Source organism: Nuphar pumila, chromosome 4 (assembly GCF_984573655.1).
Source record: "Nuphar pumila chromosome 4, dmNupPumi1.hap1.1, whole genome shotgun sequence".
NCBI classification, from domain to species: Eukaryota; Viridiplantae; Streptophyta; class Magnoliopsida; order Nymphaeales; family Nymphaeaceae; genus Nuphar; species Nuphar pumila.
This window is the reverse complement of record NC_143252.1, coordinates 25,292,135-25,318,036: the sequence shown is the minus strand read 5'-3', so window position 1 is coordinate 25,318,036 and position 25,902 is coordinate 25,292,135. Positions and strand designations below refer to the sequence as shown.

Genomic DNA, 25,902 nt, shown 5'->3' with positions numbered 1-25,902 from the left:
AAAAAATAAGAATTTATATTTTTATAAAAAAATACAAAAATCATAAATAAATCATAAACTCTTAGAATGCAAGAAAATAAACCAAAAAAACTTAAACTACAAGAAAAATAAACTATAAAATTAAAAAGTTCATAAATAAATTATAAATTAAATATAAAAAACCTTAATTTAAATTCTAATCAAACAAAATAAAAGAAAAACAACCTTAATCAAATACAAGAATAGCCCTAATCAAATTAACTATAAGAAGCCCTAATAAAAAAATATGATTCAAAGACCTAATTAAAGAAAAAATATCTTAATCAAATTAAATATCAAAAACTCTAATTAAAAATATTTTATTTAAAACCCTAAACAATCAAATCAATGAACCCTAATTAAAAATAATTGATTCAAAGCTTTAATCAAAGAAGAAGAAGAAGAAGAAAAACCAATAGAAAGGGGAAGAGAGAGCAGGCCTTTCACTGTTGTCATCAGCTTCTTAGTCCTGCCACTTAGAGAGAGGGGGAGAATGGAGGGTCGGGTTAGACCCCCCTTTGCCCGATTTTTTTTAAAGTGGTGTTACTCTCGTTCCATTCTCAATGTAACATGGGGTCGTTCCAGTGTCCAAAGTTTGATTATCGCAACATCTCACACAAAGTGAGATCAAACACTCTTATAGGCAAGGTGAATGGAGTTACACAAACAAACATAACACAGGCTAAATGAGTTTTTCAAGTGTATTTTTTCTAAATTTGATCATATGAATGTGAACTTTGCACTTGGTTTTATAAGAATCAGCTTTTGGAACATTCAATTCCCCTACATGAATGGATTTTTATGAGGTTTCAAAGATCAACGATCTAAAATCTTTGTAAATTTTTGAGGTTCCAAATATCATCTTTTTCAGTGAAAACATATAATACCGGTCTTTCCTTGTAAATTAATCATGCTGAACACACCTACGAAATCAGAATCACAAAAAAAATAATGAAAATGTCGAAAACGTCGAAAATGTCGAAAATATGGGTTCCTCCCTTCCAAAATTGTTTGCAAACTAAGAAAAGTAGGAACTAGTATGACCTTTGCTAGTTTTAGTTTCACATTTTAGTTGCCACCAGGTGTGCTAATTACTAAATCTTGCATCATTAACACTTCCAATGGTTGAATTTCATTTCATTTACAATGGTAAAAACTACATCCCATGACCACAAAAGTGGAGAATCCTTAATGAATTATATGGTTTTAATCCATTGGAGCTCAACCAAGCTGCATCGTGGAATCCACGGCTCCCAATGAAATTGTCAAAACGTGGAATTAAGATGGGTTTTGGCAACACCAACACCCACCTTATTTCCTCAAATCAGAACAATCCTCAGGAGGAAGTTTTTGCCAAAACCAATTTGTGAAGCATCTCAAGTGCTTCTTTTGATACATCCAGCAGCCACGTTTAGGAAACACTTAACATGAATGATAAAAAGTGGAGTTAAAATGGGTTTAATAGTGAGCTAAGAAATAACTTTCTTAATGGTTGTGGGTTTGATAGAAGTGCTGGCAGTGACCGTGGGTGGGCTGGAGGTGGGTTTACATTAACAAGTGATTGAAGAGGTCATGTTTGAGTAATGTGTCTTTGTCTTGCAAAATAAGACATGGAACCACTTAGAGTTCAACTCCATGTAACTAAGGAAACCCCAAATAGAGTTATTCTCCTATTTTACCAAGGAAACCTCATCGAGGAATTTTCTCATTGTTTTGGAAACTTAGTGTGAAATATCTATATAAAGAGGTATAAAAGGGTAGTTTCAAGGTGTGACTTTTAAGAGAAGTTCTTTGAGGGTTCTTGTTCACAAGGGTGAAGGGTTGCTTGTTCACATTGCAACGAGGGGGTAGAAAGAAGGTGTGCAGACTTGTAGGGTCGAGGTAATCTGTATTGGCTGCATATTAGTGTATTTCTTCTTGTTCTTGAGAGCTATGTAACATCACATATTTGTTCATTTCAATAAAGATTTTTATCGCACTCTCTCCTTGGATACAAACAGTTTTGCCGGACCACATAAATTTGATGTCTTGTGTGTTTGATTATTTTTTTGTTCTTTCATTGCATCGTATATTTACATGCTTCTTGCACCCTCAAACTGATTTCAGAGCAAGTCCTGATCTTAGAGCTTGTTCATGATGGCAATGAAAGGATCAAGCATGAAGTATGATATTGAAAGTTTATTGGGAACATGAACTTTAGGTTATGGTAACATAAAATGAAAAAACTTTTGACTCAATAAGAGATGGTTCAATCTATCTACGAGAAAAGTAAGAAATCCAAGGTTATGTCTAGTGATGATTGGGATGACATGTGAAAGCACAGTTAGTGCTATTCAACTTAATCTTGTGAATGATGTCCTTTGTAATGTCATGAATAAAGACTTTGTTACAAACATATGGTTGAAATTAGAGAGCTTATACATGACAAAATTGTTGACTAATAAGCTTTATTTGAAAAAACAAATATATATTCTTCAGATGGTGGAAGGCTCAAAATTATAGACTCAAAATTGTAGAATCACTTCGAATGCCTTCAATAGGATCTTGACTCAGTTGTTTAGACTTGAAGTAAAGATTGAAGAAGAATATTAAGTTTTGTTACTTTTTGCCTTTATTCCTCCATCTTATAATTACTTGGTGATCACTCGCTTATTTGAGAAGGAGACTCTTGAGTTGAATTAGGTTATTGCAACTCTTTTATTGAATGAGATAATAAAAAAGTTTGGCACTAACTGACCTCAAAGAGAAGTGCTTCTAGTAAGAAGTAATTTAGGTTAAGAAAGAGATAGATCGAAGTCACGGGGTCCTGAAAATAGGAACCAGCCAGTAGCACTCTTACTATTACTACAAGAAAGAGTGATTGCAAGAAGTGCAAAGTGGACATCGAGAAGAAAGAAAAAAAGGCAAGAGATTAAAACAGGCAAGTGTGACAGTCGGCATAAATGAAGGTGATGGTACATATCTTCTTTCAATTTCTGGAGGTATGAATCAATTCTCATATCACTAAATTTTGGATTTTGGATGCTTATACCATATATGCCCGCATAGATATTGGTTTGATACCTATCAAGATTATGATGATGGTTTTGTTCTTATAAATAATGATGTTGTGTGTAAGATCACAATAATATGAACATTAAAAATCATGATATTTGGTGGGTGATAAGAACCTTGACTAATGTGAGATATGTGCCTGAACTTAAGAAAAGTTTAAACTATTTGGGTGCTTTAGATGTAAGTGATTGAAGGTTTTCATCAATAGATAACATTCTTAAGGTAACTAAAGGAGCTTTGACAGTTATAAAAGCCCAATTGACAAAGAACTTATACATGTTGATAGGGAACACGGTTTCAGGTAGAGCAGTTGTGACCATCAATAAAAAGGCTAGTGCAAATCAGACCACTCTTTGGCATATGCGGCTAGGGCCTAAGATCTGAGCCCTCAGAAGGCCATTTCATACTTACCTGATGTGAGATATGTGTTTGAACTTAAGAAAAGTTTAATCTCTTTGGGTGCTTTAGATGTAAGTGATTGTAGACTTGCAACAATAGATGGAATTCTTAAAGTAACTAAAGGATCTTTGACAGTCATGAAAGACCAGTTGACATGGAACTTGTACATATTGATAAAAAAAATAGTTTTCGTTGGAGCAATTGTGACCATCAATGATGAGGTCAATGCAAATTGAATCACATTTTGGCATATACAGCTAGGGCATATGAGTGAAAGAGGTATAATGGAACTTTATAAAAGAAACTTGTTGAAGGTGTTAAGTCATGCAAACTAGATTTCTAAAAATATTGTGTGTTGGGAAAGCAATATAGGGTGGCTTTCAAAATTGCAAATCATACAAGGCATGGTATCTTAGATTATGCATACAAATGCATAGAGGTATGCACCAATTAAATCTAATGATGGGGTTGCATATTTTAATACCTTTATAGATGACTACTCAAAAAAAGTTTGGGTCTACTTCATAAATAATAAAGCAAAGGCATTCTTAAAATTCAAGCAATGAAAGGCAAAGAGGTAGAAACACGGATAGAAAAAAAGATAAAATACTTGAGGTCAGATAATGGATGGGAGTATAAGTCTAATAAGTTTATGGAGTTATGTAGAAATGAGAGAATCACTCATCACTTTACCACACTAGAGACACCTCGACATAATGGTTTGACAAAATGGATGAACAAGACTCTTATAGAAAGGGCTCACAAAATTAAATTGAATGCAAGATTAGAGAAAAGCTGTTGGGCAAAGGCAGTTAACATGATTTACTTTATTATCAATAGGTCATCATCTAAAAGAATTGATTGCAAGACTTTAGAGGAGATATAGAGTGGTAAGACAACTGATTATTCTATTTTGAAAGTCTTTGGATGTTCTGCTTATGTTCATGTGCATAGTGGACAACGTTCCAACTAGGGATGGCAGTGGGGCGGGGCGGAGCGGGGGACAAGGTCTCCACCTCCGCCCCGCCTCAAGATTTTATCCTCCACCCCCGCCCCGCCTCTCTGGCGGGGATGGATTTTATCCTCCACCCCCGCTTTCATCCCCGTTTCATGTTCTCCATCCCCGGTTCAAATGGGGATGAGGCGGGGCGGGGCGGGGATATTGCGGGGAAAAGTGGTCGGGGCGGGGATGAGGCGAGGATCGTGGCGAGGACGGGGCGGGGCGGGGAAAAGTGCGTGTCCATCCCCGCCTCCACCCCCAGACGGGGATGGATTTTAACCTTCGTCCCTGCCTCCATCCCCATTTCATACCCTTCATCCCCGGTCCAAACAGGGCGAGGCGGGGCGGAGCCTCGCTTTCCCTCGGTCCACTGCCATCCCTAGTTCCAACTTAGATGCTAAGTCTAAACAATGCATCTTTCTTGGATATGAGAAAGGGGTGAAGGGTTACATGTTATGAGATCCTAATTCCCAAAAAAGTCTTATTAAGTAGTGATGTTGTGTTTAATGAGTAGCATATGGTGAAAGCAAATAAGAAGGATTACATGCAATAGAAAGATGCTGAAAAAAACTAGCAGTTGAGGTAAAGGTGGATGAGATTATTCCACCAACACGAAAATATGTGATTTCTTTTCAAGAAGCTCCTATCACGATTCAAGAGCAAGAACAACCCTATAGCTTGGCAAGGGATAGGAAAAGATGGATCCATAAAGTTTCAGTAATGTATGGTTTTGAAAATATTATTTCTTTTGCACTAACTATTGATGTAGGTGATCTATCATGCTATAAAGATGTTATCAACTCAAATGATAGTAATAAGTGAATGATAGTTATAATAGAAGAGCTGGAGTCACTCTATAGGAATAAAACTTATGACTTGGTGGAGTTACTCAATGGCAAAAAAGCTATAGATGCAAATGGGTGTTCAAAAAGAAAAATGTTGCATTAGAAAAATATGGTAAAAAGTTCAAACCTCGACCGGTAGTGAAGGGATTCTCACAGAGAGAAAGAATCAATTATAATGAAATCTTTTCACCAATTGTGAAACACATCGATTCAGATGTTGTTGACGATGATTGTCATGCATGATTTTGAGTCAGAGCAGCTTTATGTGAAGACTACATTTCTTCACAGATACCTAGATGAAAAAATCTATATGCAACAACCTGAGGGTTTTTAAGAGTTAGGCAAAAAGAGCCTTGTTTGCAAGTTAAAGAAATTACTTATGGGTTGAATAAATCTCATCGATAGTGGTATAAGCATTTTGACTCTTACATGATTAAGGTTGGGTATACTCTGAGTGATTATGACAATTGTGTTTATTTTTGAGTTATTGATGATGATTCATATACTATTCTGATGTTATATGTGAATGATATGCTAATTGCTGCCAAAAGCATGATTGAAGTTGATAGGTTAAAGTCCACCTTGAGTCAGGAGATTGATATAAAGGATCTTGGTACTGCAAAGAACATCCTTGGCATGAAGATTCATAGAGATAGAAAGGTCAACAAGTTATAGGTTTCACAAAAAAAGTGCGTTGAAAAGGTACTTGAAAGATTCAACATGGAAAAAGTGAAACATATAAGTACTCCTTTTGTTACACATTTCCGGTTAATGAACACTTGTGTCCTAGCATAAAGGAAGAAGCATACATGTCTAAGGTATCATACGCAAATAGTGTGTTGTATTATGTATGCCATGGTTTATAGTATGCCTAATATTGCACATGTTGTGAGTGTAGTTAGTAAGTATGCGAGGAATTCAGGAAATGAGCATTGTAATATTGTAAGACCTATAAATTTTTTATAATTATTTAAATCAATAAAGGAGAATTTTATTTTAATTTTTATTAAATATAATCGAAAGCAAAAGAGATTTTGAAATAATAAATTTGTATAAATTTCAAGGTTTTAATGTATTTCACTTGAAATTGAATCCCACGAGAAATTAAAATTTGAAGATAATTTAGAATTTATTCTAATTCAGATTTAGATCTAATTAAATCTATTTGGATTTGAACCTTGGATAGATATGAAATCTATTCTAAAATTGGATATGCATTTGTATCTAATTCAAATATAATTGAGTTCAATATGGATCTAAGAACAAATAGGAAACTTAGATTAAGGTTTTGATTAATATCTTATAATAAAATAATATATTTTATAAATATAGTAGGTAGGATCCCAAGGGTGGCTCCCCCCCTCCCTTGTGGGCCCTCCTACCAAAACAAAAATTTCTAAAAAACTAACCTAATATATTTACTTAGTACATTGCCATAAATTAAAGACTTTCTTTATGTGTTTCCATAACTTGAAAATAAAACAAATAAGGAAAAAAAATCAAACAAATATGGTATGTGAGGGTCGCCCCTACGGTGGACCACTCCCATCTAAAAGAGATAAGACTCTACCTTTTTAGGGTCTAGGTAAATGAAAAAGGGAAGATCAACCCTCTTTCTCTCTATGGAATGGAAAAAAAATATAAGAAGTAAGAAACTTGAATACCTACCTTATGGGAGGAGGGGGCACCAAAAGGGAAAGAAGGCACACCCCTCTCTCCCTTCCCATTTCATATGAGGCCCTACTTAGTAGGGAGACTCAAACGCCATTCTTTCTCTATCTCAATCTCTCTCACTCTGACTCTATCAATTCTCAGCCTCTCTCTCACTTCTCTTCTATTTTCGCTCTCAGTTACCTCCACACGACAAAGGTGAAAAAGAAAAACTCCATTGTCAGAGTTTGTTTTGGCTGGAGGAGAGTACACACTCGAGGGTCGACCAATTGTGCTTGGTGTTGCCAAACAACCGATCTGTTTACAAGGTAGGATCTTGGACCTTGGTATATGAATAATGGGCCAACATATAGGACTATGCTTGAACACATGTTATTATGCATATCGATCCACCTTAAATGGTGAGATTGATAGCATAACACATGTTGCCGATTCACGCAAATATGTGTGTACTACTGAACGAATAAAAATAAATAAATAAATAAGTCTAGATATTAGTTTATCATACATACATTGATGCAAACGATTATGTACGTGAATGAGTCATGTATCCTTGTTTAAATTAGATTTCTGAAGAAAAAAAAACATATACCTTATATAAAGTATTATGTAGATCTAGGATATTCCGGTTATGAGTTAGAGAAAGAAAAAATGTTCATGCATCCTACATGATTCATTCTTTGTATTTAGATTAAAAAAGATCCATGTATATGTGATTTCAGTTCCATGTAGTGTTCATGTCATTTTGACTACACAAACACTCATTCACAACTTGCACGATTCCGTAAGATTTTTCATGTATTAGTTGTTAAAAAATATATATAGATATTCATGGACTGATTATGCTCATTTATTTTCTGTTATGTTGAGAAGAAAAAAATGTTAGTGTGGTGTGTGGGTGTGTTTGGGAATAGGTAGGGGTCTCTCTAATCCTAATCCACACTCATCTGATTTTTTTTGGTGTGATGTCAATCAGTCTAGACCTGATTGGTCAGACTGATCTAATATGGCTAGGTTATGCTTGACCTCGACCTAAGTGCATCATGGCATGCCACACCCTGTTGGGAACTGTTGCTGCTCACTGCACTTTATAAGGCACAGGGGGCTCGGTTCGGCCGAACCCCCATCATGTTGCGCTCTTGTGTGCACTACAGGGCACCACAGTGCAAAACATGTCACATCGAACCCTGCTGGGCACTGATGGCTGGGGTCAGCTACTGCACCCCAAGCAGGTGCAACTAGCTGGGGTCAGCCCAACCCTAGCTTGCCGCTTCCTCTGATCGGGCCACCAACAACTGTTGTTATGCCACGAGCCATGACAAGTGGTGGGTTATGGGCCTGCTAGAGGTTTGTTGCATTCTAATTAAGGTTCATATATATATATATATATATATATATATATATATATATATATACACACACACACACACAAATAGATAAAAAAATATGTAATCGATAACGTGCATTACCCATTGTTGGCATAATACGCACATCCATGATGGGTGCACGGTAGGACCAAGGGTGGTTTGCCGCAAACAATTTAATATATATATGTTTGTGTGTGTGTGTGGAGTATATATTTTTTTATATCACTTATTTTTGTTGCAAGATTCTTGTAGAAAAATAAAATAATATATTTGAAATGGAATGCTCATTACATGTATGGATTGGTTGCATGATTGAATCCTTAAAAGAGTTTTCGTGCACTCAACCAGGTAGTTGTTTCATTTGGAAACTTGATAAAATGATAAAAGAATGTTTATTTCATTGTTATGGCCATTATGTTGTTGGAATAAGTGTGCATATGCATGTTTTCACAAAAATACAAATTGTATTGCATGCATATAAAAAGAATGCTACGCTATTATTGAGGTTTGCAAAAGAATGAGATATCAACAATGCTATTTTTTCACATGCAATTTTGGTATGTCATTAACATACGAATGTCATGACCATGTCTAATGTATGGACCGCCTCTTGTTCAATGAATGTTTTTGATATTTGCATAGTATAGAAATTGCAGGGTCATGATTATGCAAAAGCTTGAAACTGAGCATGTGGTTTCGCAGAACACTCGTGGTGCCACACAAGTACTTGTAAAATTTTGTATGTGTGACATACCATGAATGTATCATGATGTCATGGTGTGATACGTGCATCTGGTTGATTTCTCGATACTAGGCATGCGATTGAAAAAAAACAACATGGTACGATATGTATGCCCAAGTAATAAAATTTAATATTTGAATGCACACATAACCTAAATTAATGTTTGGTTGGTTTAAAGATACTCAGGCTTTCTTTCGATGTTCAATTGGTTTAAATGCACAATGAGTTTCACAATATGAGTTATCTTAATGTATCAAAAATAAATGATTTGACTACCACACTCATGTAGTTTGTTGCTTCTGCCATGGAGGCATGCATGTTGTGTACCCTGGAGAGGTACTTGAGCTCTCATAGTCTTGGATGCTTAATGGGGCAAGTACATGTGAGAATTCATATTGAAATTTATGTACAAAAAAAACCCTAAAAAGATTGATACCCATCAGCTACCTTAGACCGGATAAATGGTATAAACTTTGTTGAGATGTTATGTTTTTGTACTACGAGCGGCAATGACTCGATGGTCCTCAACTCGCAAAGTTAGAAGACCTAAACTACCAAATTTTATCATAGATGAGTATGTTTTGTGCCTTCGGCAGAAGTCAAATGCATCCTGTTTAGCTCAGCCTTTAGGGGTTTTCTCTCGATTATTATACCACCCATTTAGAAATCCATTTCAGATAGTCATTCGGGGTAATAAAACACTTGAGCATAATAAAATCTCATGTGGTATCATCTATCTCAACATAATTGAATTGTAGGTACCCACACAAGATTAATCAAGTGAAACATAAATTTTGTATGTACAACTTTACTTTACTGTAATTGGTTGTTTATGCATATTTTATTGCCCGTTCGGGTATGCTCTGAGACATGTTCTGTGTTTATTTTTCAAATATTGGTGAATGCTTAACATATAATTTTGTGATATTGCAAGAACTCATTTTTGAAATAAATATGATGTCTTAAATTGTTATAATTTTAAATATTGCATACTCTTGTGTGATGGCACATTATTTTTGTGACTTATGAAATGTTTCTTCTTGAGACTTGTGAAGCCTGGCTTATATTTACTATAAAATTTATAGGTCAAGAATGACAAAGCAGGAGCGGCTGCAGGATGTCACGTTTGGTGTCATGGAGTCTATATTTTCTTGAGATTTTGGGACACTACTCAATTATCATTTAAATAAAATTTAAATTCATTTTGATAAACTCAGTGTAAGGATTAATTTTAAATTTGTATGTTGAGTGACATTTAATTTCTATAAATTAATGTTTCGATGCTAACACCTGTAACTCGCCCAAGATTTAAATCTATTTAGTTAATATATTTTCGTTGTGCTTATTTCAAAAAACTAATTGCTGAAAATTTGGGTTAAAAAATTGAGGCATTACAAATGCAGTTAAATTAAATTCTCTATATTTAAGGGACATTACAGATGTTGGTATTCTTCAGATAAATGAATTTGTTCCAACACACATAAAAAGTACATAACTCAATACAGTGAACTGCTACTTAACTCTAGAATTCTGACAACATAGATAAGAACAATACAAATAAACAACAAACAACGTTCGTCTCAAGCACTAGAAAAATACGGTGAAAACTACAACAAATTTGTTGAACCACTATGTGGTAGAAGGCAGCGTGCGACTTGAATGACATGATCGGCTTTGGATTTTTGACATCCATCATCTTCAATGAAGATGCTCTTGGTTCGACTGGCTGTGTAAGCATTTTACCGTAAGAGGAGTAGTTATGAACCCTGTAGACCATCCCCACTAAGGTGGTGAAGGAAAGACCCCGATTGGTGAAAAAAAATCCACCTGTATGCCACCGGTATAGCCTGTCCAATTCGTAAAAAGTAATCTTGACCAGACTCAAGGGGTTTGGCGTAGTGAGATGGGGTCTAAGTCTTACCCGAACGAGACACTGTGGAAAAAAAAGTCTTACCCGCATGAGGATACCCGATCCGCCCTCGTCGTATCGTAACAGCACCAGCTTAGCGTTATCGTCGGGGGCAAACGGCCGCGTCTATCCGCCGGCCGTTCATCTTTAGGGCAAAATTCGAATGACTTTCCCTCGCTAAACTCTGGCCGGAATACACGGCGAAGACGCCGGAGGAAGTGATCGGAAAGAGAGCAACCGATCGATTAGCGAAGGCAAACCCAAGACTTCCCGGCTATGTGGCCGGTGGGAAAAATCTTCCTGTCCCTGCCCCGCCCTGCTTTTGTTTCTCTCAGAACCCTAAATTCGTTCTCGCTTGCTCACGTAGGGCTTCCCCTTATCTTCCCTTTCCCCGATTTCTAGAGTTTTTTTCCCGTTTTCTTTTTGGGTTTGTTTTCCATGGCATTGACGTGATGATGGCTGTTGCATAATTGTAGCAGGAATCGCCGTGCTCATCCATAGACGATGAGATCTTGCCGTGGTTGCGAAGGAAGTCGGGCTTCGAGATCTCCTCGTCGCTAAAGATCGGGCGTTCGGAATATGGAAGGTTTTTTCCCTCCCCACTTTTCTCATGTCACGAATTTTGTTAAATAAACTACTGTATACAGACTTTTTATAGTGCTTAACTGGATAAGGATCATTACAGACAGGATCGCTGTAATGTGATGTAGGGATCAGGAAGATTGTCCCCGAAACCCACAATTTGCTACCAGAACTCAATTGTCTAGAAATAGCTAAAACAACTAAAAATAACTAGAGATTCTATTGTATAAAAAAGCAAGAAGTAACAAGAAATAAAGAATATATGCAGATTATCTCACAACTCAGATTGAAGTCTTACACCTTTCATCTATTTGTAGCTGAGGAATTCTAATCTTAATGAGCTTAAACTTTCTATCTTTGATTAACATTTGAACCAAGGAAAACTTATCTTAATTTTAGGTATGGATCAGGGAATAGTTAAGTGTCCGTTGTGTGGAGCTTTGAAAAATTAGCTGCACAGTATAAGAATGAGGAAGAAAGGAAATATAAGAAAGAGGGTAACCGACCCCTTTTTTGTCATTATTTATTATTTTCGTTTTGTATATTTGAACTTGTTTAATTTACTTTCAGTGAGAAACTTAAGAGAATTGAAAGTTCTGAAAATATTCCAAGAAATTTACAATTGAAAAGATGCCATCTTTAAGTTGTCTGACCATGGTTGTTACCTAAAGCAGAAAAGTCAGTAACTTCATAAGACTTGCTATATTTATAGATATGATGGCATGGAACATTGATTAACACTCACATATTCATAAGGTTATTCTACTTGCGAGTGTGCATTTTCCTCCCTATCATTCGAGCAATATTTGATATGAGAATCTTATGTTTCAGGTCTTTCTTGCAGGTCACTGTTTGCTTCCAGGTTCATAGAAGAAGGAGAGTGCATCCTGAAGATTCCTTATAGTGCTGTAAGCTATCTTCCAAATTGTGAATGCTTCATTAACTAAGCTGAATGTGTAGAGGTTAATAGATGATCATTTGTTTTCTGCAGCAGATTATGCCCGATAAAGTATTTCCAGGGTTTGAATCTCTAGTGGGTGATGGTATTAGCAATATTGGAAGACTTGCTTTAATTCTTTTGGCTGAAGAAAAACTGGGTTGGGTATCTTATTCTTTTTCTCTCATGCCTGCAGTGGATATGTAAATTGTTTTTTTCCTGCTTGTGCTGATTTAAAGGCTCGAGCTCATATATTACTTTTTGACAGGCATCGGAATGGGCACCGTATATTGCTTGTCTCCCTCGAATGGGTGAGCTGCATTGCACGGTATGGTCGAAGCAAATCAAAGCTGAAATGTTATGCATTCTTATAAATGTCTAAGGGTTTATTACTTGGAGACGTGATATTAAGCGCCCGTCATTTTTCTGCACTTTTTTGTCGATGGCAGGTGGGATGGAAATTCCTCTTCTAGTGTTAGGGTTGTTAAAGAGATTGATTAGCTGGTCTAAATTCATTATGATTTATGGTCTCTATCTTTTATGCTTGACACCATGCATGTGTTTTATAAAACTGTGCATTCTAATCTTTGTGAACTAGGATAGCTTGTCATCTGTTCAGGCACCTTTCTAGTGCTATTAACCTCATCCCCTTGTGCTGCAACTCTTGAGAAGGAAACAAGAAAACATCATTACCATCTATAAATGATTAAGGATCACAAACTTGTGGAAGTAAGCTTGCTGAACATGTCATGAAAAATTCACCAAATATTGCTAACTTCACTAACCTAATCAGCACAACAGCAATTCTTTTAACGGTTTAACTAAATGAGATGTTAGTATGCCCCTTATTGCAGCATGCATGAGAATAACTGTGAGATTCATTGGTTGCAAACCTGGGTCTATGTGCTGATTAGATTAATGTTTTGGTTTGCTGATAAGTGGGTCAATAATTTATGACTTGAGAAATGTCAGTGAGTTGTATAAAATTTCTCTTGATGCCATTGTAATGAAACAATGAAGAATACAATGAAAGGCCACTAAGGGCATACAAGAATGAGAAACAATGTGCACAAGCTCTAGTCCACCAAGGGACAATACACAAGCCACTTAATGGCAAATACAAAGGTTTAAAATACACACTAAAGCCACCAATGGGCTAGCACAAGAGAGCACATCGATTAAAAATAAGTCTTTATTCATCATAAAATGCTTAAGAAAAGCATACATAAAATAGAGACAAGAGGTCCCTTTTATAGACAAAGCAAAAGGGCTAAGAGAGCCTGTTAAAATATATACATATTTATATATGTATATATATTGACTTGTTTATGTATATGTATACATTTATATGTACATATATTATGCTTACATGCTTTGTAATTAGTAATGTCCTATAGGGGCATTTTGTCATTCCCTTATTATGTAATAGGAGCTGTTCATTATGGGGCAGCATTTTACTTTTTATTTTTATTTTATTTTACTGTTATTTTTGTATTTTGGCCCTTTCACATTTGTGAAAGTGCATTCTTGTAAATGGCCCTTAGAGCAGCCTTGTAAAGGCCTATTTAAAGAGGCCTTTTGCCTCTCTTTGGTATTCTTGTCTCAAGCATTTTTAATATAAAATATTTTCTTATATTTTGTGTGTTCTCTCTCTCTAATACTCTTTGTGAGTTATTTGTGCTAGCCTTTGTGACTTATTGTATTTTGCCCATTAGAGCCTTTTGTGTTTGTGCACTCTTTGTAGCCCATTAGCGGCATTGTACTTGTGCAATTTGGTTTCATTACATGGTATTAGAGCACCTAGGTGCTTACCCCTTGGGCCTTATTGTTTGAAGTGCTTGTGAAGGTTGTTCTCCTCAAATAAATCTCTTTTCTTCATCTCTCTTCTCGATCTTTCTCATTATGGCCGACAAAGATGCAAAGATTGTTTTTCCATTTAAATTAAATGAAACCAACTATATGTTGTGGATGACCGCTATGGAGAACAACATCAAAGGAAAAAATCTTTGGGGCTATGTGAGTGACAATTTCCGAGCCACCATTAAAACTCACAAAAAAGGAAGGAGGTCAAGAGAGCTCTAAATGAAGAAGAGAAGGAAATGGCTATCCAAGAGTATCAATTCAAAATGGGAGATTGTGAAAGTAAACATGCTAAGATATTGGCCTGGTTTAATCTTACAAAACTTAGAAAAGCCAACAAAGCTTGGATTTTTATGAAAGATATGTTCACTCAAAAAGACCTTGCTAGGCATTTCTTCTTGCAAGAAAAAATAAGATCTACAAAGCAAGGCGATATGTATATTCGTGACTACTTTAGTACCTTATCCCTATTCTGGGATGAACTTGCTCTTCTTGAACCTCAATAGGAAGGAGGAGCTATTGAGATGAGGCAACATCAAATAGAGAGAGAACAATTCTTTCAATTTCTTCACAACTGCCATCCTCAATTTGAGCAAGATCTTTACTCCATAGAACCTCTCCTCCTCCTCTAAATGAAGCACTTGCAAAACTTTGCCCAAAAGAGACTCTTCTTTCAATGAAAAAGGAAGTTGATGAAGTATATGCGGTTTCTAGATCGGGGAACAACATAAAAGCATATATGCCTCCTTGCTTTGGGAGAAATAACTATGGTGGATGAAGAAAAATTATATGCCACTTTTGCAATGTGTCAGGACATATCAAACCCAATTGTCCCAAGCTTAAGAAGAAAGTTACTTCTGTTGGAGAGAAGCCATTCAAAGCAAATAAAGAATCAAAGATGGATAAAGAGATTAAAGAATTCATCACTCAACTTACAAAAGCTCTCGAACAATTTATAAAGAACAACTCCTCTTCCCCATCCACTTCTGGTGTTGCAGTCTCACCACTTTCAGGTATGTCTTCTTGGATACTTGATTCAAATGCTTCTTTTCATATGACTCTGAATGTCTCTCCTCTATCCAAACAAAGCACCAACTCTTTTAAATCCTTTATTTCTATCGCCGATGGTACATAAATCTTGAAAAAGTTTTGAGCAAATCAAAAGAATTTTTTGTTCAAAAACTTAGAATTATTTCAAAACTTAACTTAAACATTTTCTCGGTTTCTCAAATATTCGATCATGGTTGTAGAGTCTTTTTTTCACATACGGATTGCTTTGTGCAGGATCTCCTGTTCGAGAAGCTGATTGGGCAAGGCTATAAGAGAGAAGACCTCTATTATATGATTTTTTCGTCTTTACATTCCAAATCCTTTTGTAATCATGTTTAATCTAACGATGCTATCACTTGATACAAAAGACTTTATCATCCAAGTGCCTCTAAATTGTATATCTTTTTATTTTTGAAAAAAAAGTATAATGAAAAGAAATTTACTTGCAATGATTATATTCTTGGAAGAATGCATTCTTATCCTTTTCGTAATAGTAACTTTGTTTGTAAAAAACCTTTTGAATTGGTGCATTCAGATGTATGGGAAACGACACCGGTCATGTCAAAAGGAGGTTATTCCTACTATATTGTTTTTGTTGATGATTATATTAGGCATACTTGGGTGTACTTCCTTAGGTTCAAATCTGATGTCTTTTCCATCTTTAAAGAATTTCATATCCTTATCAAAAACCAATTTCAAACTAATATATCCATTTTTAGATCCGATTCGGGTGGTGAATATATGTAAAATGAGTTTCAAAATTATTTTAAACAAAATAGAATTATTCACCAAAGATTTTGTACAAAAACTTTCCAACAAAATGGTTTTGCGGAAAGAAAACATAGGCACATTGTTGAAACAATTAGGACCCTTCTCATTTCCAAAAATGTTCCTAAATGTTTTTGGGCCAAAGTTGCTCTTACCGCTAAATATCTTATCAATAGAATGCCTTCTTCTCTAAAATATTTTACCTTTTAAAAAATTGTTTAAGTTATCCCCACATTCAAAAGATTAAGGGTATTTCAGGGCAAATGTTTTGTTCTTTTCCAAAGGATAAACTTTCACCAAAAACTCTTGAATGTGCTTTCATAGGGTATGATGAAAATAAAAAAGGATATAGATATTATGATTTCAAAAATGACAAACTATACATTTTAAGAAATATGACATTTCTAAAAAATCAAAATGGATTTGATCAAAATGAGCCTAAGGAGAAAGTTGATTACTCTTTTATTTTTGACTTATTACTATTGAATCAAATGTAGAAGAAATCACAACAACAATGGAGGACAATAACTTGGAGAAAACTTCATTAGTTTGGATTTAGGTTGACAACTTATTAAAAAGGGGGGTCGACCCCCATAAAGCCCACCACAAGACAAAAGGTAATGGAGTAGTTGGCATATGCTAGTTTGCAGTATTACCCCTAATATGGAATATATGTACAAAAAGATACATTGGAGGGTATTACATATAATGGAAATATGGCATTTCCTCAATACTCCTTGAGGTGATGAGAACACAATCAACCCAAACTTGAACATGAATAATTGGAAAGCCTTCAACGGTAAATTTTTCGTAAAACAATCAGCTATCTAGTTCTGAGTTCCAATGTGTGCCAAGGATATAACTCCATCCAGATATGCCGATGAGTAAAGTGACAATCTATCTTAATGTGCTTAGTCCTCTTATGAAATTCTGGATTTTTGGCGATATAGATAGCACTCCGATTGTTGTAATGCAAAGTAGTTGTCGTGACTATGTTTACTCCCATGTCCTGCAAAAACTACCTCGACCAAACGATTTATGTAGTCACTTGAGCCATTGCATGATATTCTGCCTCAGTAGTGGATAAAACAATCCTTTGTTGCTTCCTGGTCCTCCATGATATTAATCAAGGTTGCTAAAGGAGTCGATGTGAGGTGAAGCGTTATAACCTCGATGAAGCGAGGCGTAAGTATCAAGGCGTTGAAGCTCAAGTATCACAACAATGAGTAGCGCAAGATAAGAAAAAACAACTATATAATAAACTAAAAAATAATTCTTTTTGAAATCGACATATCGCGCTTCAAATCCTTCGAAATTGAGTGCGCGACGATGACCACCTTACTGGTCACTCTATGAGCGATGCAAGTATGCACAAAGCTCTTCGAAATGAATATGCCCGATCAAAATAGCTCAAGTCTATCAATTGATTATAAGTAGGGGTGTCAATGGGTCAGGTTTGGTTCAGACTCAGGTGAAACCAGATTTGGACCAGATTTTCGGGTATGGTATCACATCCGGACTTGGGTCTACTATAAGAGAAACCATACCTGGATCCAATAAGAACTACATGAACCATACTTGGTAAAATAATATTTTTTTATCATTTTTATATTAAAAAATTATGGGTCTTAATCGGAACTCGGGTCGGGTCCGAGTTTGATATAAAATTTCACAAACTATACCCGGGTCCATGTATTAATCAGACCTTTGGGTTTGATCCTGGTGGTATATCTTGTAATTTTTTAAATTTTTTTTAAGCTCAAAAATATAATTTTAAATTAAATATTTATATTTAATATGATAAAATTATGGAAAATACTTAAACATTGGCTGGCGTCAACATGGGTCAGGGCATGGTCCAGCGCCCATCAACAAGATCTCTATATGATATGATTTTTTTTGAATTTATTTACTTTTAACGATTAAATTTGAGCGAAATAGATCTAAGACCATAGTTAGATCCGTTTTGCAACATAGATCTCGTAGGAGATCTGTTTTATCGAAATCGGATATCAGTTGGTTCAAAAAATGCATTTTGCTAAATTCACCGACTTCTATTTTTGGGTCTTTTTCAGTTTGGATCAGACTCGACTCGCTCCATTAGACCAATGCTAATATGGATCTGGACCCAGTCTAGGATCCATATTGATTAGTATCTGGTCTAGGTTGAGATCCAATTGGAATTAGATATGGATTTGGATCATGGGTCCAACCCATCCATACACTTTTTAAAAACTAATATGAATTTAAAACTTTAAAAACATGAATTTAAAGATAAAGGTGTAAAAGTCTCTATAAAAAGAGACTTTGTGTATAAACACAAAGCTTGAAAGTTTGAAACACAAAGAGTGCACGAAGGCACAAAGGAGAACACTCACAAGTGCACAAAAGCACGAATACACATGCACAAAGGCATGAAAAAACATAATCTTCACTATATGAAATCCCAAAAGGGGCTTTACAAAAGCATGAGAAAAGCTCAAGGGGGTCACCCCTATTTATACTACAATGGAGCAATGGGGGGGGCTCCAATACATATGTTGGAGCCCCTCCAACGGTTAGAAAAGTAACCGTTGGAGGGTGATCCTACCTATGTGTTGGAGGCCCCCCATGTGACATCTCATTAAATGAGAAGAAAAGGACAAAAAAAAGGAGAAATACAAAAAGTAAATAAAAAAACAAATACAACATATTCTCAAATTAGAATATGCGTAAAACATATGAATTTACATAAATACCTTTATCGGGTTTGAGATATATATTTATATATATATACCTAGATAGATACATATACATATATATTATATATATATATGTATATGTATCTTTCTATATATATATGAATATATATATAAAAGAGACAATATTTTAACACCCTCCCTCAAACTTGCCTCCTCCATTGAGCAGGGATCTGCTAGGTCAAGGACTTTCGATCGTCGTTGTAGGAGTTGCATTGTGAAAATGGAGCGTACCTCGAACACCAAATCCTTGAAAAAAAAGAGTTTGGTGGTGGGAACCACTGAAACTTGAAAAGACACAAAATACTAACAATATGTCACCGTTAGTCAAATCCAAACGTATAAAATACAGAAATAAACAAAATATGTATAAGAAAAAATGTTGCACAAGCACTAGTCCACCAAGGGACAATACACAAGCCACTTAATGGCAAATACACAAGTTCAAAGTACACACTAAAGCCACCAATGGGCTAGCATGATAGCACAACAATTAAAAATAAGTCCTTATTCACCATGAAATGCTTAGGAAAAACATATATAAAGTAGGGACAAGAGATCCCTTTTATAGACAAAGCAAAACGGCTAAGAGAGCCTAATAGAGCCTAATAGAGCCAGAGCTCTCAACAACTATATGGTCTTTTGACCATAAAACCCCTTATCTTAAAATGAATGACAAAAGGGGAAAAATTAAAGAAAAATAAAAAAGTCAAATCTGCCCCTAATGGGCTGGACCTGTTACAATTATACAAAAAGAACAAAATGCCCCTAGATGGCATAACCTATTACAAAACATGATATACATACTTATATATATGTATATGCTCATATATATAACATATCTATACATCTTAACAGTTATATGCCATATTTAATTGGTTATGCTCTTGGATTATCTGCTCTAATCAATTTTATGTGCATGTTGAGAGAATTTGAAGATGAGGCATATAGCTTCTGGCTGCAGGACACATAAGTTTTTGTTTACATCACTTGCTACCAGGCATTTGAGATTTTGCATCCTCCTATTTCTTGAAAGTTGAAAAGACTGTTTTAGTTGCACTTATTTCTTTTTCACTTCTTTTTTGCATGTTATTAGACAAAACTGCTCTCTGAAATGAGTGAGAAGGCTGCAAATGATATAGTTCATGAATTCAAGGCTTTGGCTGTTGATATGAAATTTCCTTTGTATTATTTCTTTTATCTGTTACAGTGTTTTCTTGCTGAAGGTTTTCCAACCCCTTGAACTCATATATATTCTTGATTTTGTTCTATTCTCTTGTTAAAGTTTTTTTATTTTTTTATTTTACAAGTTTGCTGCACATGTAAAACCTCCTAATGCTGATGCATAGAACTTGTCTTTGGTGTCCATCCAGTTCTTTCATCTTTGATGCGAAGTAACACCAATTTTATCTTAGTTACATTTGGGCTTTCTGAACAAGTGCTTTTTGTGTGTACGTGTGAATTTATGTTAGATAATGAATTGTGCTTGAACTTTTTTTTTTTTTTCGATTGGCAGCTGTACATGAAATTAAATCAATTAACTCAGCATTCCAGTTAATATTTTCATTGAGATGTGTAATTCTTTCAGATCTTTTGGAATAAGCAAGAACTGGAGTTGCTTCAACCAAGTTCCATATTTCACGAAAGTGTACAGCATCAAGATTCCATTAAGAAGGAATTTTTAGCACTGGCATCGGTATGTACTTGTGGATGGATCTATACATTTGTGTCCTTTATAACTATAGTTATGCACTTGTAAATATTCACAGTTATTCTATCAGAATTAATAGTTACCACACCATTGTGGTTTCTGTGAGCAGTTGATCACCACAAAATATAGAATCTTCTAACTAAAGATTTGAAAAGTTATCTAAGGTGTATTAAGTTCACGGTAGGAGATTGTTAATCTATTCAACCCTTGAGTTTGGATGGACTGTTGTTATGCAGGGAAAATATGCTTCCATGCTTTAGACTAAAACATTAAATAGTTTAACTTATTACCTCAATAAGTCATTTGCAAATAGCTCATCATTTTTTGTTGGTTGGAGTTGAACATGTAGAGGATATTTAGCTTGTTCATATATATATATATATATATATATATATATATCTGTGTGTGTGTGTGTATACACTGTTGGAATATTAGAAAGATGTTGGGTTAATCAAGTCCTTTTATCCTTTTGTTTTGTTCCTTGTCTTTTGTATGACTTTTTCTTTAAGAGGTTTTTTGTCTTTTGTATATAAGTTATTTTTATTTTTTTCCTTTTGTTGTGCTGCTACCCACTAAAGGCATTTTCATGCTAGCAATTAGAGCTACCTAACGGTTAATCGTCTTCACTCATTTGTATTTATATGGGACTTAGTCCCTTTTGTACATTATGCATTTATCATTAATAAAATCATTATTTTTTATGTGTCTGCCCTTGTGTGTGTCCTTAGTGGCTTGCTCATTGCCTTTGTTGGCTTGTGAGTTTTCCCTTTTGTGGGTTTGTGATGTTTTGTATTCTTAAGCCTATTTCATTATATGGTATCAGTTCCATTGGATCTTGATCCTTGGTGGACTAGCTCGTGATAGGTGGCATTATTTTCCCTTCCATTGTTAATCGAGTGCTCGTGGTGACAAATATTGTGTTCATGCATCTTTCTGTTAAGATGTATGTAACCTTTCCCTATGTTATTGTATTTGGCTTGTATATACCAAAGTACACCTAAGTGTACTCTAGGCATTTTCTTTCTTTCTTTTTATGTGTATTATTCTACATTTAATTTGAGTTGCATTCAAGGTATACTTTGGGTATACCTTTTAGGTATTCTAGGATAAGTATACTTATTGTACACTTATAGGCTAGATTAAGGTTCTTTTTCTACATTTTTATTTTTTGTATTTTTGCTTTTTTACATTTATTATTTTATTGGTTTTTGTAAGCTGGCCCAGCTAGATGTTGGGTCAAACTAGCCTTTAGACTTTTCTAACGGTTAGTATGTGGCTGTTTGTATATATATGAGGCTTATGCCTCATTATGCTTCTTGAGAGAGGATGAATGTACATATTGTGTGTGTATGGGAGTGTTTTTTAGTGAGGTTCATGTGTAATTGTTTATTTTATTATATATAAACAAATATTTATTTTATTTGATGGTATTCTTGTGAATGTCTAAATATGTTATTTCTTTTCCATGGTTAAATGAATTATGATTATGCTTCTGTTCCTCTTTATTTGTCTTTCATTTGTGTTTGGGGTTCCATGCCACTTCGCGACATGGTATATGTAACGCCCCCAAAATCCCAGACTTGTAACTTTTTAAATTTTTTTTGAAAGCCTTGTAATCATTCTTTTATTAGAGTTTTAAATAATAATTCAGCAGAAAATGATATTTTTGAAATAACAAGTCAACAGACCTTGGGGCGCATTACTTGCGAAACCTTTTCTTTACACAACAGATTTGAAACTCCATACCAGTGTTGTGAAAAGCGTTGAGGCGTAGCGAGACGCTCCACCAAAATCTGAGGCGAGGCGTAAGCCTCGAGGCGCAAAGCGTAAGCCTCAAATTTTTTTTTAAACTTAAAAAAACTATAAAAAATTATCAAAGTTTTGGTGGGGAATATAAAAACTTGTCAACATAATACCATATACCACTGTTTTTTGATATTTTTGATTTTTTTAATAACTGGGAAAACCCGCCTTATTAACTGTGTTCTTTCAACGTTAGCATAAAACCCTGGGTCCCCCTTGCCCACCTGGATGTGCACCCAGCTTCAGCTTTGCTGGGGGCATCCTTTGCCTCAAGGTCGAAATTGGGTGTACTGCTCGATGGGCAAGGGGGACCTCAAGGGTTTTACCAAGTGGAGAGCTGCAAATGTGCAGTCGGTGATTTGGAAAGGGGGGAGGGGGGTGTGGTTTCCTGTGGCCTAGCCAAAAAGAAAAATGCCTTTGGTGCATATTAACAAGGAGAATGCTAGCAGACATCTCGGATCTTGTTGGTTGTTGATTTAAAATGAATGTTGGCTCTGAAAACCAGCCATCTTCTTTTGGCAATTTGGTCACGATATTGAAGCCTTCAAGCCTCTTTATGTGGTTTCTGCTTACCACTGTATATGTTTTCTCCGCAAGCTAGATTTTAGGCCAAGAAACACCAATGGGGACAAAGTTTGCTTACCACTGTATATGCCTGTGACAAAGTCTGCTTTATTGTACAGAAGCGTCCATTTAAACCCAGGTTTTCCTCGGGTGTGAAGCAACAATTCCACAGTCCTTTTAGCAAGTTTTAAATTCTGCCTACTGTTGTAGGCTGAGTATTGTCACCTGAGCTGCGTGTGCTATCGTTGTTAACAAAAAAAAAGAAAAAGAAAAGAACATCTCTAAGATGATTGAGGACATGTATTGCATTAAAGCTTTTTCGTGTCTGCTGGAGAGATTGAAGAGAGGGGTCGGGGTTACCTGGTGTCTGGCAAGGGTTGCTGGCGTCGCAGCTACTTCTGGCGAGAAGGAGGCCGAGAAGGGAGAGTGTGAGAGACAAGAGAGAGGGACTGTGAGAGACAAGAGAGAGGGAGAGACTGACAGAGAGAGGGCGAGAGGGGATGCGAGAGAGAAATTAGGGCTCCCGACCCTTATTAGGGCCGGGGGTGACATGTTAATGTTGGTCAAATGAGGGCTTTGACCCTCATTTGACCAACAAAATAAGGCGTGCACGCCTCACGGTGAGGTGCGCCTCGCCTCAAGGCGCATGAGGCGTACGCCTCCATGCTTTTACGTTTTACAACCGTGCTTCAAGGCACAAAGGCCCTTGCCTTGAGGTGAGGCGCGCTTTTTGCACCTTGAGGCGCGTTTTTAACAATACTGGTATCGACCTAATCATCACTTGTACCCATAAAAAATAGGTAGATGCACAAGTAACAATTTAGAACAAAACTAACAGATGCTTTATTTCATACATGATATGCAATTTAACATAAGTAAAAATAAGCATGTTAATCTTGTTTCTGTATCGTTCCAATATTATCAGATGTCTCTGAAGAGTGTGCAAAATGCGCATAATTCAGAACCCAAACTAATACATGCATCGTTCCTTTCATGGTGTGCAAGTCAAAATAAGTCAAATGAACATGATAACTTTGTTTTGATATTAGTTGTTCTGAGGGTACGCGAAGGAGCGAAACATAGAAACAACTGAGATTTTTCAGGGTTTTGTTATGCTATGTATTTTTTATACCCCAAACAGCTAGTTGAGTCCGTTCCTAAGCATGGGTTTCGTGTTCGAGTATGTCTATTCTGATTTTTTCTGTTTTTATATATTATGTTTCAGTAAAAGCATGAATACATGTTCTATTAAGGTCTGTAATGAATTTTATGTTTGTAACTTAGTATATGACTGTAATATGTTTTTTCTGTTTTTACATGTCATTTTTCTCTAAGTGCATGTTTCAATAAAAGGATGATTCTATTAAGATTGACATATGAGACTTTAGTAAAATGTGATGATTTAGTTACGCTGAACTATTATTCCTGTCAGATATGACATTTTAGTATGACTTGGATGTGAACTTAATGTTAAGACTTTAATTAATTTTAAATTATTTAGCTTTTATCTATATTGACAATTGTGTGGTTTGTTTATTCAATTCTTAATTTTTTGAGTAGGTTATGCAATATAACAATTTTACAGTGTTCGATGACATGTTATTTTTTATCTATTGCTTATTGTTGATTGATTTTATATTGCATATATGTTTGTTATTAATTTTAGCAATTTATTTGCATATTTTGCATATTTTTTAATTTTTTAAATTGGGGTCCCATCTAGTCCTTGACTAGTCTTTTTAGGGGCTCACTGCCTAGGCACTGCCTACCCATTTTGACTACTTAGATTTCATCATATAGCTGTAATGGAATCAAAGAACAAAAAAATGCAACCACCACCAAGGGCAAAGTACACAAGCCCCTAAGGTTAAATAAAAAAGAATCACAATATTACAAAACCCACAAAGGGCAAGATCACATTGACCACTAAGGGTACACACCAAGAGCATAAAAATATAAATTTTATTAATGAAAATGCTTAAGAGAAGCATACTAAAAAGAGGGTGGAAACCCCATATATATACACAAGAGATTAGAGGAGAGAGCGAGCTCAACTAGCCAGCGGTTGGGCTAGTTGGGACTAGCCCAAGGCTAGAACATAAATGACAAAATGCCCTTCTATGGCATGTTTGTCCTAGGAGATAAAATACATATCTTATCCCTAAAATACAGTCTAACTTAAAAATACATGTATATATATACATGTAAATGTATATATACACATTACAAATAAAGTATATATATATATATATATATATATATATATATATATATATTTAACACCCCCTTTAAACTGACGTGAAAATCACTAACCGTTTGCTAAAAAGAAAGAAAAAATGAGGCGATGACAATGCTTTGGTGAAGAAGTTAACAAGTTTATATTCGGATGTCACATAAAGTAGCTCAATAGTCCCTTTGATAAATTCTTCCCGAACATGCTTTGTAGGCTTGTGGAAGGTGTGATTGCTCACAATGTAAATGATACTCTTGTTGTCGCAACACATCTTCAATAGAGTAGAGATGTTTACACCCGTATCTTTTAAAAGACTTCTTAACCATACGATCTCCATGGTCATGGTCTCTATTGCTCGAGAAAAGCAACACCTTTTGTTGCTTTTTATACCTCTAAGAAAGACACAATAACTTGTAGAAATACAATAATTAAGATTTTCCTCCAAATCAAAATCAGTATAAGCAATTAAATTCAAGGATGAAGAAGATGATAGAAAAAGCCCTTTAGTTATAGTGCCCTTTCAGTATCTGACAATTCTCATTACAATACTCATGTGCACCGTTGTGGGCGAATGCTGGAATTGACTTGCATTGTGAACAACATGGGCTATGTATAGTCTAGTGATCAATAATTACGTGAGAGATCCAATCA

The 25,902-nt window shown here is 35.4% G+C and overlaps 1 protein-coding gene across 3 annotated transcripts in view; it reads left to right on the top strand.

Annotated features, from left to right (window-relative positions):
• The first annotated feature begins 11,152 nt into the window (after nt 1-11,152).
• LOC149839685 (SET domain-containing protein) overlaps nt 11,153-25,902 on the top strand; it is a 107,573-nt gene continuing 92,823 nt past the window's right edge. For 2 of the 3 annotated variants that reach the window (XM_090002747.1, XM_090002746.1), the window contains exons 1-6: nt 11,154-11,368; nt 11,482-11,591; nt 12,432-12,495; nt 12,579-12,689; nt 12,793-12,852; nt 20,529-20,636. In XM_090002747.1, coding sequence (XP_089858873.1) covers nt 11,282-11,368; nt 11,482-11,591; nt 12,432-12,495; nt 12,579-12,689; nt 12,793-12,852; nt 20,529-20,636 — 540 coding nt within the window. In that variant the 5' untranslated portion in view covers nt 11,154-11,281. Of the gene's footprint in view, nt 11,369-11,481; nt 11,592-12,431; nt 12,496-12,578; nt 12,690-12,792; nt 12,853-20,528; nt 20,637-25,902 lie in introns of all 3 variants that reach the window. The other variant, XR_016431342.1, reaches the window with a different exon arrangement.